General features: G+C 46.8%; 1 protein-coding gene across 2 annotated transcripts in view; it reads right to left on the reverse strand.

Moving 5' to 3' along the window:
• The window catches only part of ANKRD13B (ankyrin repeat domain 13B), a 598,589-nt gene that overhangs the window by 109,105 nt on the left and 476,658 nt on the right, over positions 1-12,826 (reverse strand). For both annotated transcript variants that reach the window (XM_069615263.1, XM_069615264.1), the window contains exon 6: positions 7,574-7,763. In XM_069615263.1, the coding sequence (XP_069471364.1) occupies positions 7,574-7,763 (190 nt within the window). The remainder of the gene's footprint in view (positions 1-7,573; positions 7,764-12,826) is intronic.

Consider the following 12,826-nt stretch of genomic DNA (forward strand, 5'->3'; position numbering starts at 1 on the left):
CCTTCAACCTCTGCTCCCATTTATCCCATATAATGTCTCCTATGCCGTTTCCCAGCGACTATATGTATGGTGACATTATTTATGGGGATAATATTACCTGATACCCCCAGACTGCTACATTGAGACATGTATCACACAATATCGACATTTTATAATTGGTGGCGGTCTGAGAACACATTGCTTCAGCTCTGCCCAGTAGAAGAGAACCGTACTAGTCTTCACAGCAGTACCCAGTAAGGGTAGTGTGGCCCGCTTCAAGGGAAGTGGGTTTCACGCTGGACTTGGTGGGAAGCTTGGCATGAGATTGGCAGGGCTTTGAACCAAATCCCTTGGATTGTGGGCACGCCACTCCAAAGGAGGGTGGGGGCCAGCATTGGACAAAGCTAGGGTTGATGCCTCGAAAGGCTTGAAATAGCCAGCTCATTTTGTAGAGGTCAGACCGGCTTAGTGCTCCTGGAAGCTGACAGATGTGATCACTGCGCGCCCAAAATACTGACGATGGAAATATTGAATTTGAAAACGGCGCCGTAAAGTGATTCCATGGATCACACAGTCTTGTATTCCCTCGACCCATAACCCCTCAATTGATACTTACCTTTCGTCTGCAGACCTACCTTCACTCCGTTGTCCCATCTTGCCCGTCTGCCTGCAACAGAACTTTCCTATCCCTAAAGAGGATCGGACTTCCTTTGAATGGTCCTTCCACCCACAAACTTTATTTTCCTGCACATTCCCTTCTATGCCTGCCGGGGACACACCCTGCAGCACCAGAATCCCATTATACTGTACCATGGGAGCAGGGGACACCCCCGCAACCTCTGCTCTTTGGCATAATGGGATTCAGCATTTTTGTCAATGCCAAATGCACAGTAACTGCACATTGAACATTTGTTTTTCGAAATAAAAGTGTGATACCGCTGGGAACCGTGGATCAAAGCCCTCAGCTGAGTAATAAAATAACGCAAGAGCTGCTTATTTATGTTAATGACCTGTATTGTGTTACTCATTGCAAGACTTGAAACCAAGACGTTCCATAACAATGACGTTATCACGTCTGTATATAGCGCTTCATGCCAGAATCCTACTGCTTCAAAGTGCTGCAAGAATAGGTACTATCATCACCAAATTTTATGTTAACCAATTTATTAGCCTGGAAAAGATGGAGGGGCATGAATCAACGGTTCTGGGAATTGAATGCGTGATTGCAGATGGGTCACAGGTCACTGAAGGAAGTGCTTAACTTACTGTGCCATCTCCCGGGCTAAGAACAAGAGAGAACGCCCAAGAGTAACATTTGTTAGCAGACACCTGTTAGTGTTAAAGACCCTTTGACGTCACTTTTCCCCACTCTTGAGTGAAATGGTTATGGAGCTTTTGCCCAGATCATTTAATTCGGACACTATTGACTTTGATTTACTTTTTTTTAAAGTGATTTTTGTTTACTTTTTGCATTTACCTTTAGTGTTGTTTAGTCACTACAAGTACAGGGCAGTCTACAATATCTGTATACAAACATGTATGTAATATTGTTATGATTGGTCAACCGTAACGTAATGACTTAACCAGGGGTGTTGCTAGGTCTGGAAAAGACCCGGGGCTAAGCTAATGTCGGAACAGTTGGGAATGGGGGCTAGCTAGCTATTTGACTGTAGTTTCTGAGATTCTATCCGGGGCTACAACCAAAAGACCAGGGGCTATAGCCCCCTTAGCCCCCCCCTAGCAACGCCTCTGGACTTAACTAATCTATCTTTATGTTAGCACTTATTTTAGCTGCAATGTGGGCTGATATATGCAGTTAATTGATTTAAAATGTTTGTCTACAGCACATAACAAGTTGCTTAGCAGTGTGTTCTTTCCAATCAAACAGATACTACATGTATTACACATCGCAACAACTGAAGGCTATTGCTCGCGCAAGAGGTAAGGTATTAAAGGCACAGATGAAGTGACCACCTGCTAAAAGAAATACAGTATTCTGTACTGCACATTGTAAGGATTTTGCAAGTCACCTCAGAGTTATGTGACATTATAAAGGAAGTGAGCTTTGGCTTTGTATCTCTATTTGGTCACAAAACTCCAAAGTGACTTGCAAACATCCTTAAAATGTACAGTAGTGGATATTATAGTCAATAAATTACGGCTCACCTGTAATAAGAAAATCACATAACTATGCGACTGTTAAAACCCAAGAAGAGAGTCCACATTCAAGCTCGTGTCTCTGCGGCATCTAACAACTCAGCCAAACTCTTTAAAATCTGCAAGGAGCTGGCCAACCCTGATGTAGTCTCTACCTCTCCTGTTGCCTCCTAGGCTCTTTGCAATGCCCTTGCCTCTCACTTTATCTCAAAAACCCAGGACATCCTGTCCAGCGTCTCCACCCCAACCCCTCCTCTCCCCTCTCAATCTGTGCTCACTGACCCTCCTTTAGCCACCCCCCCACCACCCCACCATCCTGCTCGTCCTTTCCTCTTTTCTCCCCTAACGAGATTGCCAGACAAGTCCGATCTATGAAAGCCTTGTCAAAACAGGTACATCACTGTTCCTCTAAAACCATCAAGGACCACATTGACACCCTCGCTCCGGCCCTTGCTGATTTTTGCCACCACTCCTTTGCCTCAGGATCCCTCCCCTCCCCTATGAAGCACTCCCTTGTGCATCCTCTGCTCAAGAAACCCACAGCTGATCCTTCTTGTCCAGCTAACTATTGTCAAATTTCCATTACTCCCTTTCTGGGCAAACTCCTGGAAAAGTTGGCCATCACTCAGCTTAACCTTCATTCTAATTCTGTTGGCTGTATCCATGACCACCAGCCTGGCTTCAAAGCTGCCAGAAGCACGGAAACTGGTCTCCTGAACATACGTGAAGATCTGCTCTCCAACCTTGACTCTAACATTCCCTCTGTCCTCATCCTCCTTGATCTCTCTTCTGCCTTCGACACGGTCAACCATATCATCCTGCTCAACCGTCTCCGTGATAACCTGGGTATCACTGATCAGGCTCTGGCCTGGCTTACCTCTTTCCTCTCTGATCGACCCTCCCAGGTCCAACTTGGGTCCTTCCTATCATCTATCTTCCTCTCTAACTGTGCTGTTCCCCAGGGGTCTAACCTCTCGCCCCGGCTTTTCAACCAATACCTGGCAACTCATTGCCATTTTCTGCTCAAATTTCCAGTGCTACGCTGATGACACTCAACTCATTTTCAGGCTGCCCCCGGCCACCTCCTCTCCCTCTCTCATCTCTGATTGCCTAACTGCCATTCAAGATTGGTGTTCCGCCAATGATCTTTGTCTGAATGCTAGCAAGACAGAGATCATCCTCATCGGCACACATTCACCATCCTGTCCCCTCACTCTCTGGCCGGCCTCCCTTGGCCCTCCTCCTATCCCCACCTGCTAGGCTAAGAACCTCAGGGTCATCTTTGACTCCACACTTTCCTTCTCCGCCCACATCTCTGATGTATCTAAAAAGTCAAATTTCCTACTGCACCTCCTCAGAGGTACTCTGCCTTTCCTCTCCTTCCCCCAGAAGCTCATGGTCTCCCAAGCTCTGGTTCTCTCTAGGTGGGACTATTTTAACAGCCTCTTTCTAAATCTACCTGCCTCAACTCTCCACCCTCTGCAACTAATCCAGAACAGGACTGCGAGACTTGTCCTTGGCCTCAAGCCCTGGGATTGTATCACTCGTGCTCTGAAATCTCTCCATTGGCTCCCAGTGGATGCAATGATTCAATTCAAAACCCTCTGGATTGTCCACAAGGCTTTCTGGGGCCTGGGTCCAAAATACCTTCAGCTATCCCTCCGCAAATACCTCCCCTCTCGAGCTCTTTGCTCCTCTACCTCTAACTCCCTCAGGGTCAGTCGTTTTTCAAAGAAATGAGCTGGGGTAGATCTCTGTCTTTGGCTTGGGCCTCCCTCTGGAACAGCCTCCCTGCCACTCTAAAACTTAAGGAGAACCATCTCTGGTTCCGTAAGCACCTCAAGACCTTCCTCTTTTCTTCTGCCTTCGCTCTCCCTCTCCCTTGCTGATCTGTTCTCTCTTGGTACCGTGCACCTGGCCACCCTCTGTCCTCCGGGCCCAGCTACCTGCTCACCCTGCCACCCTTCTGCACTGCCTCCGGGCGACCCCCTGCACTGGGGTCTGTATCTGTACTCATACAGCCCCCTCCTTTTTCTTCATGCACTTATCAGACCTACCCTGTCTGCTGCCTTAAACCTAGCACTTGCCAATTGCTGGCTGCACTACCACTGTTTGTTGCCTTTATTATTTATTTGTTTATTTATTATTTATCTGTTTCTCCTTTGCTTCGCACTTTCCACTTATCCCCCTTCCATGCACTTTTCCCCTCCCCCCTCCCATGCACTTGCGCGTTCTCATTGTCACTGGGCCTAGTAAGATTGTTGTTCTGCTCTCCCTTGTTCCTCTCCCTTGCCTTGTCGCGCTCTGAAACACTTGTGTACGAGCGCGACAGAAATAAAATATCAATATCAATATCAATCAATGACCTATAAGAGTTCGGTTGTGGCGTCGTAATGGTGCTGCTTGAGCTGGCACAAAGCACAATTCTAGCTCACATTGGACTTTTAATATAGAATTAATCCCCACGTTCTCGGGGCTTCACCAGGTGATAACGGCCTGGGGTCACAGGTTAAAGGCCTGAGCAAAGCAAGGGCATTAATGCTGGGCCCCTGAGCCGTTACCACCAAGTGATGGCCCTCAAGCAGATGCTTTTTGCTATTAGCACCCCGCTGCTAGACCTCACGCTGCCAACAGCACATATTTGTGTTAATCAACGGGTTGTGGGGAGTGCTCAAGATGTTTATTCACAAAAAGGAATCCTCACCTAACATGGCTGCCATGGAAATGGAGGGCGGGGTTCCATGCGAAGCCCCACTTCCATTTCCATGGCGACCATGGGTGGAGGCGGGTCAGGTGCGGCACCGCAGAGGTGAGCGGGGGCTAGCGGGGGAACGGATGGGGACTGTTGGGGGATGCAGAGAGAAGGGATTGGGAGGGAAGATGGCTGGCTTTGCCTCCACTACTCGGGTTGCTGAGAACCCGGGCTTGGATCTTTAGATTTAGTCTGGTTTTAAACAATCTGATTGTTGCTGCATGAGAGGGTGCTAATTAAAGGTTTGCCCAGCTTTTAGGATTAATGTCTGCTGAACTGTCTGTGACATTTCACAGCCATTAGCTGATAAAATATACGGTGAATGTTTATTGAGTATACTGCTAGAGTTTAGTAGAGGAGAAATGTCAACACTATCTGCTTGCTTCTGTGTGCTTTAAATCAACAAAACGCCTTTTAAATGCAGTTTATTAATTCTACGAACAATATGTATTTGCAGCACATTGCAGACTGTGTTGATGGGTTGTCTCTTACCTTAACAGATTCTAAATGTATTCTACATATGAAGAAGTGGGAAATAGTGTGCATCAGCATGAGGGTGCAGCCAAGTACTGGGGAGCATGCCAGTGTGACTCTGTATTATTAGAAATACATGACTCCCTACAATATATAAAAAGTCACCTAGACATTCTGTGACAATTTAAAGTACACTGGCCTTCAGCCTCATTCCTTTATTTGGTCAAACAAATCCCTAGTAACTTACAATAACCTTATGACACATGGTAGCGAGTACTTTATCCAGTATAGTATTTCATACTAACCTTTGTTTGGACCTTAAATTGATTCATTGCTAACTGTATTGCTTATTTAACTTTCTGGCAGCTGCCCCCCTAAGCACCGATTGCAGATATGAACCTTTAAGCTTGCCTGTGTCACTGTCACAGGAGGATAGCTCAGCAGCAAAGTGCTCGCCTTGGAAGCAAGACGACACTGCGCAACACAGGTTCGAACCCCGGGTCCGCACTTAGAAACCGCTATAAATAACCTATCCTATTAAATTACTACAGTGTAGATCAAGGAATGAAAATGAGCTGCTTTTAGTACATGATTTAGAAGGTAAACAGGAAATGAAGTGGGCGAAATTTACATTTTTATATTGAAATTATGTATGTGTAATTGGAATGTTTTTATTTATTCATGACCCTTGGCTTTCATGTATAAGGCAGAGTGTGATTATGTGGACGATACCAAATCCTCCTACCCCTCTCCGGCGACCACACCAAAGACTCCCAAGCCCCAAATAAAAACTACCTTACAATCCAAGCCTGGATGGCAGCAAACGGCCTTTGCCTCAACGACTAGAAGACAGAAATCTTACTAGTGGGGCCCCTGACTGTAATAAAAATATAAAAATTATTGGCCCCCAATATACCAACTTCAACATCGATGGACTACATAATAATTATTAATAATAATAATAATAATAATAATAATTTGGCATTTATATAGCGCTACAAACCCTCAGGTATCTGAGCGCTGCTTATTATTACCCACGGTGTGTGGTGCTCACCCGGTTTCAACAGCAGGGAAAAACCTAAGGGTGTACCTCGACACTACACTTTCCCTGAAATGTCAGGTCAATGCCATTGCTACCTCGGCAGCCTGCCTAACAAAATTCATTAACGCTGCCAGACCATTCCGCACACCCAACAGCTGCCTTACTGTCAGCAGAGCCATTATTGGAGCCAGATTAGACTACTGCAACACCCTCTTCAAGGAAATACTTATCTTTAAAGCTATGTCCATCACACACAAATACATTTCCAACTCCGCCCCAACATATCTGGCACAGAGATTCCATAAAGCCCAGTCCACCAGAGCCACCAGAAGGGCCCACAGCCACAGACTGATCCCACCAAAATATAAAAGGTCAAAAAGCGGGGGTACGAGCTTCCCGTCAGTGGCAGCCAACCAATGGAACGCTCTCCCTGCACACCTAAGGGAAGAACCCTCCTACTGGACCTTCAGGAAGGCTCTGAAAACATGGCTATTTGCTTAAGCACCTGGTCCACTCACCGCCTTAGCCATTTGCACCCAACTCTTTCTTGCTACATATGAGTGCAAATAGCCCAAGCCCACCTTTTCATAGATAACGCCGTAGCCAGAGGCACGTGACTTTTTTGCCACATGTGAGTGTACCTGGTTGTAACAGCGCTGCGATGCCCAAGGGTTTTGTGCGCTTAATACATGTAAAAATAAATAAATCAGAGGCTTTTGATTATATTTAATTGTGAATATGTTATGACGTTGATCTGAGGTAAAGTGGATAATTATGCTAACATGTTTTGTTGTAGCTGTATTAGAGTTGTAAAATGAAGTGAAACTGGGTACATCAAGGGGACTTGTTAAGTTGCTTCTGTCTGTGGCCCAATGGATTGTGCATTGTTGAGCCTTCCAGCCACACACAAGCCTCTTCCACTCATGCCCTCCAATACCACTTTCTTACAAGCGCCCACAAGAGAACCTTATTGGATGCTCCCATCCCAAGCGTCATAGAGTCACTCCCCATCCTTTTATCATTGGCTTGTTGGACTGCAATGGAGTCTTTTTCACTGCCGCCACTGACCTTCCACGGGCCAGCGTCATCTCGCTACTTTCAGAACAGAATGTCACTTATTCCCTACTCACGCAACTCATCGCAGCCTACGTCTGGGGGTTGCCCCGTACCTTTCGAAGGCAATGTTCTTGGTGTCGAGCTGGGTGGTGACGACGGGTGCTGTGAGTCGACTCATGGCCTGCTCTTCAGTGGGCTGCACGGCAGCCAGGAGAACTTCCCGGTCTTGAGACACCAGCGTCAGCGTTTCAGTATAGACCACCCTGCGGTCGTGGTCGATCTCCATCACTACTGCGCACGTGTCTGGAAAGGAAGAAGAAGAGACAATACCATCAGATAGGGCCCAATCTGGCCTCCTATCATGAACCATGAGCACATGATGCCCTTTTTGCTAAACACCACACTGGAATCTGGCACTCGTCCCAGTAGCGACCTTTGCTTCCATACCGCAATGCCACTTTGCACCTATCTCACCAACTCCATTGAAGAGGTACAACACTGGCATTAGCTACTGTTCCAACTGAGAGCCGCTGCTAAATTTCGCAAACTGAGGAACATCTGTTTTGCATGTTGTGGTCATGCACCAGCGAAGGCGGCAAAGCACGGTTACGCGATCTTATCATCTGGGGTATCAGTGGTTAACACTCAAAGAGGATGTACAGCTTATGAAACAGAGTGCTGTGTGTGCAGAGATGGCAGTTCAAAGCCATCGAGTTCGCCAATTTCACATCTGGCTGTAACCTCAGGGTCTACTTCCTCTCACAGTAGGACTACTTCCGTTTGTCTGCCCGCTGTCTTTTTGGATTCTGATATCTGTTCTTTTTCCTAGCATGCATTACCTCTCAGAGAAGAGGATACCTGCGTTACTGTTAAGGCTGACCCCTGTTCCCTCCCCTCTCCTTCTACTAGCCTCACCTAGAAGAGCCACACCTCCAGAGGAGCACGCTCACCTACATTGCGTCAACTATAACCTGTACGGTGTTTGTAATAAATACTCCATCATAACCCCCTCATGCATCCCGTCTACCACACTGCAGTGATGCTCTGTCCTAGTGCATCGCATCACAAGTGACGTTAATATGCTTTTCTACTGCACCAAAACACCACCATAGTAGATCCAGAGCACCTCAACCTGTCCATGCAGTGGATCAGTGTGGACCCCAGTCTGCTGGAGGAAAGAAAATAAGCAAAGGAAAGATAAGAGGATGGAAAAGTGGGAAACAGATGCTACGAACACAGGGAGGGAAGGTTGCAGCGGGGGGGGGGGGACATTTTGTGATAGCATCGCTGCATGTCAGTCCTGTTCAATGGACCACAGTTCTGCAAAAGGGAGAATGCGGAAATGTCCGAAAGTTTTGTGATAGACGGCTTGTGTTTCCAAGGCAGATGTGGAGGACTGCAAGCTAGTACACAGTGTAATGCTAGATGTATGAGGGGCTTCAGAGCATGCTCGGGGAATCCTCTGATTGTGGTGCAGATCGTGTGCCATCTTCGCAGCTCTTCTGCCCACAGTTTCTAAGGCATCTTCATCCTTCGGTAGGTGGGCAAAATAATCCAGAGGAAGCCTCACCCATGATCTATAAGGTGACAACACAGGTTCTGTATTCTGCTTGTTATACCATGGTGAACTCCTGCCTGGCTTTCTCATCCACATTGCACCTTGGGCTAGTGAGAGCACAGCTGGCCCCAATGCCACCAACCCTCGGCAAAAGAGAAGGTTAGACCCAACTTGGCCATCAGTACTGGATCCTAGCGGGAAAAGTCTAAACTGCTTCTCTGTCTAGTTTAGAAGAGCACTGCACCATGAAAGGCACTCACCTTTGTTTTCCCAGCGGTGCGCGGTGGAGGGTAAAGCCGCATTGGCCGCAAGCATGCAGAAACCCTTGGGAAGGCTTTCCGACGGTGTCTGTGTCCCTATGGCCAATCACCAATCTGCATCCATGAGGTGTGGATGAGCAAGAGAATCCCTGGGAATATGTGTACCCTTCTCCCTCTGAATGCCGAGGCAATCTGTGAGGGGTAGACCGAGGGCCCGAGTGTGGATACCCACAATGGTGTACACTTCACAAAAGGCACACATTCACACCATCCAGTTCACACAAACCTTACCCACTGCACACACCCACACCACAACGCGCAAACGCCTACACCACAGAATGCACACATGCAAACAACACAGTTCACAGTTTTACAGAACAACAAGCCAAATGGCACAAGTTATGGGTATACAGTGAATGTAACGAAAAAGAAATAACGAATGACAATTTTAACAAAACGAAAAAAATAACAAAAAAAATAGTGGGTTTTAAAAAAGAAATATATGTGTGGGTGGGGTAAAGCGTTATATCTTGTGGGTAGGGTTTGGGGTGGATTTTAAGTAAGGGGAAGCGTGTTCTTTTTCGTTATTTTCACTTCTTTAAAATTTGATTAGTTATTTTTCATTCGCTTATATCACATGGAACCCAGGTATGTTCTGTTGTTCGGCATTTGTATAGCGCCATTTTACCACTGGTATGATTTCAAAGCGGTGTGGGTTGAACGCCCTCAGGAACTGCAATCCAGGTCAGTGGAGATGGTAGGAAAGTCGAAAGTGCTTTGGGGCACTCATGTGTGTTGCCAGTGGAGTTTGCTTTGTGTGTAGCTGCATTTGAATGCTATGTGTGGTGTGGGGGTTGCGTGAGATCAGTATAATGTGTGCAGTATGCCCGAATTGGCCTCGGCCTCTGCATTCTGGCGGTGGAGGAGCTTTTGTAGGAGATTATGTGCGCAGTTAGGCCGATTTCTCACAAGTGGTGAGAGGAACCCAATGCAGGGCACACAGGGGTCAAGGTGGGTCCCAATGCTCGACTTGTTACGGGAGTGTGACTTGTCCAGATCTAAACCTACTATGAGACGCAGACCCAACAAACGAACACAACACAGAACTCCTGAATGACTGTAACATACCTCTAAAGTCACCAGCCAAGGAAGGTGGAAGAAGTTGTGTTTTCAATGTCACACGACATACACTGGACTCAACCTAACTCAGCAAGCACCCCTCAGCATATTCCACACACTTCATACCATATCAGAAAATGTCCACCCCCACACTACACACATACCACTATGCACTCACCAAGATGCACATACCAGACACTGCAAGCTCCTCCACTGGCATGCGCCGTGTCTCAGTGAGAGAATCATCACACACATTTGACTCTGGCCAACAAATGGCTTCCTTCCCATTGCTTAACATTGACCAGCAAAGCCTAGCATTTCTTTTTTCTGGAAATGATTGTCTAATGTTCCCTTTCAGCACCATGTATAACTACTTGTCAGCAGAGTAAGCGAACAAGACAACACTCAATCAGGGCCGGCTTTAGCGGCAGCAGCGCCCTGGGTGAAATTGGCACCCCTCCCCTCAGCCCCTCCCAGCGCACCAGTGACCAGGGGAGGCAGGAGCGCCACATTTATTTTTCTAACTCCCTGCTCCTGGCAGTTCATCACTTATGCATGAGCGCCCTATTCCAATGAAAATTGCCTCGCTTCTGCATTGGAGCAGGGAGGTAATCCTCTGAATAGGGTGCTGATGCAAACTATCAGCACCCTATTGTTATTAAATGCGCCTCGTTGCCGAGGGCACATTTAATAACAAAGGGGCACCTGCTCCGTGTTCTCCTATTACGCCAGCTCGGCAGGGACCTTGAAAGATTCACCCGAGCTGGCAGGGGAGGGGGCTAATGGTGCCCTGGGGGGCATAGCGCCGGCCCTGCACTTAACCACAGACGAAAAACGTATAAACACCCACAACCGCACAAAAGGAAGAACCCAATACCAGACGGATGTTACCGCCATATCCAGATTATTTCGCGCAGACATCGCACCCGCAAAAGTAGCTGGGTTTTGTTAACCTTTACAATGGAGAGAAATCACACAGAACTCACGCGCCAGCCCACACAAAGAATGCACTTGTTTGCGGTGAAGACCTACAGCCACCCGATACAATCTCTCTGCAATGACTACACAACTCACCTTTCAAAACAACCTATGACTAGCTTTCATCGGTCCAAGACGAACTCACAGAAATGTTCATATGTCACTTTGACAAACCATGGATGTGTAGGCATGCAAGAAGGGTCTGAAGAAGGCGTCTGCAAACCTGCACTCGCCATACATTTTGGATCAAGACTCCCACGACCCCTCGCTCTTGACTATACTGGCTGAGGGGAGGGGTAGTCAGAAACATCTTGAAATCCAAAGGGTGCAGAGCCCTACTTCAAAGTCATCCGAGCCTATGCCATGAGTTGTCACAACTTTCTGCCAGGATTACTCACAACATCTACCACACAGATACAAATACCATGACATTCCGGGCATAGCCTAAGAGACCAATAACCATTCTAGGGGGTCCTAGGCCCCATAAGAACAAGTTAATGGCACAAGTGTGCTTAAGCCCCCCCCCCGTCCCCCATAAACCTTCAGGTACAATATGAATCAACCTTTTCTGTGTTAGAAAAATGAACCAAAAAAGACTAGTAAAAGCCCCCTGTAACAGCAAAGAGAGGCACCACCATTCTCCATATTTCATCTAGTCCTGGTTTTAATTAGCCTAAAGGGCAAAGTAATTTCATAAAGCGCCTGGAGACAGCCCCTGGGTGGTAGCGGTGCTTACATGACATAACATTTGTATGTTTTGACGGATCGGTGTCACTTTAGTATTGCTAGGGACAGTGGTAGATGGCATATGTGAATACATACACACTCGCCTAAGTGATGTGTCATTCTTTCTTCCTTGTGTGTGTTTCTGGTACAGTGGTTTAATGGAAGGTGAAAATGTTTCTTGTCGCTAATTTACAAATGGTTGCATCTGCTCTCAGTGTAATACAAGAGTCCCAGATGTCAAAAGTTTCACACAACAGTGTTTGTTGAGCTCAACTTGTTTGGTTTGAAGTTTTTGTGTAATTGAATTACTGTTATAGCTTGTAATGCTTCACACTTTATTGTTGCCCTTTATCATGGCATGAAGTGTATGGTGCATCGGGCTGCACTTGGCCTATGTCAGCCAAAACCAATTGGCTTTACTAATGCGGATCTGTACATCTGATCAACATCTCACAACCGAGTTCTGGGTCCAAAACAAAGCGAGGGCACGTGACAATAATACTATATTTCACAGATTCACATTCCCACAGGTCTGTAATTCCATTATAGCATGGCAAACATCACAAAAACCGGTTATAAAAAAGGAAACACTTGGAGAAGGTGTTTGGAACCGTTTACTGGGAACTGTCAAATTGGAATGTTGGTAATGTAAGCACTGGCGTGGCATGTTGTGAGAGAAAGAACAGGCCTTCTAACAGTGGTGAAGGCCCTCGGATGAACCATTG

The sequence above is a fragment of the Ambystoma mexicanum genome, chromosome 9 (assembly GCF_040938575.1).
Source record: "Ambystoma mexicanum isolate Mex_15411 chromosome 9, UKY_AmexF1_1, whole genome shotgun sequence".
NCBI classification, from domain to species: domain Eukaryota; kingdom Metazoa; phylum Chordata; class Amphibia; order Caudata; family Ambystomatidae; genus Ambystoma; species Ambystoma mexicanum.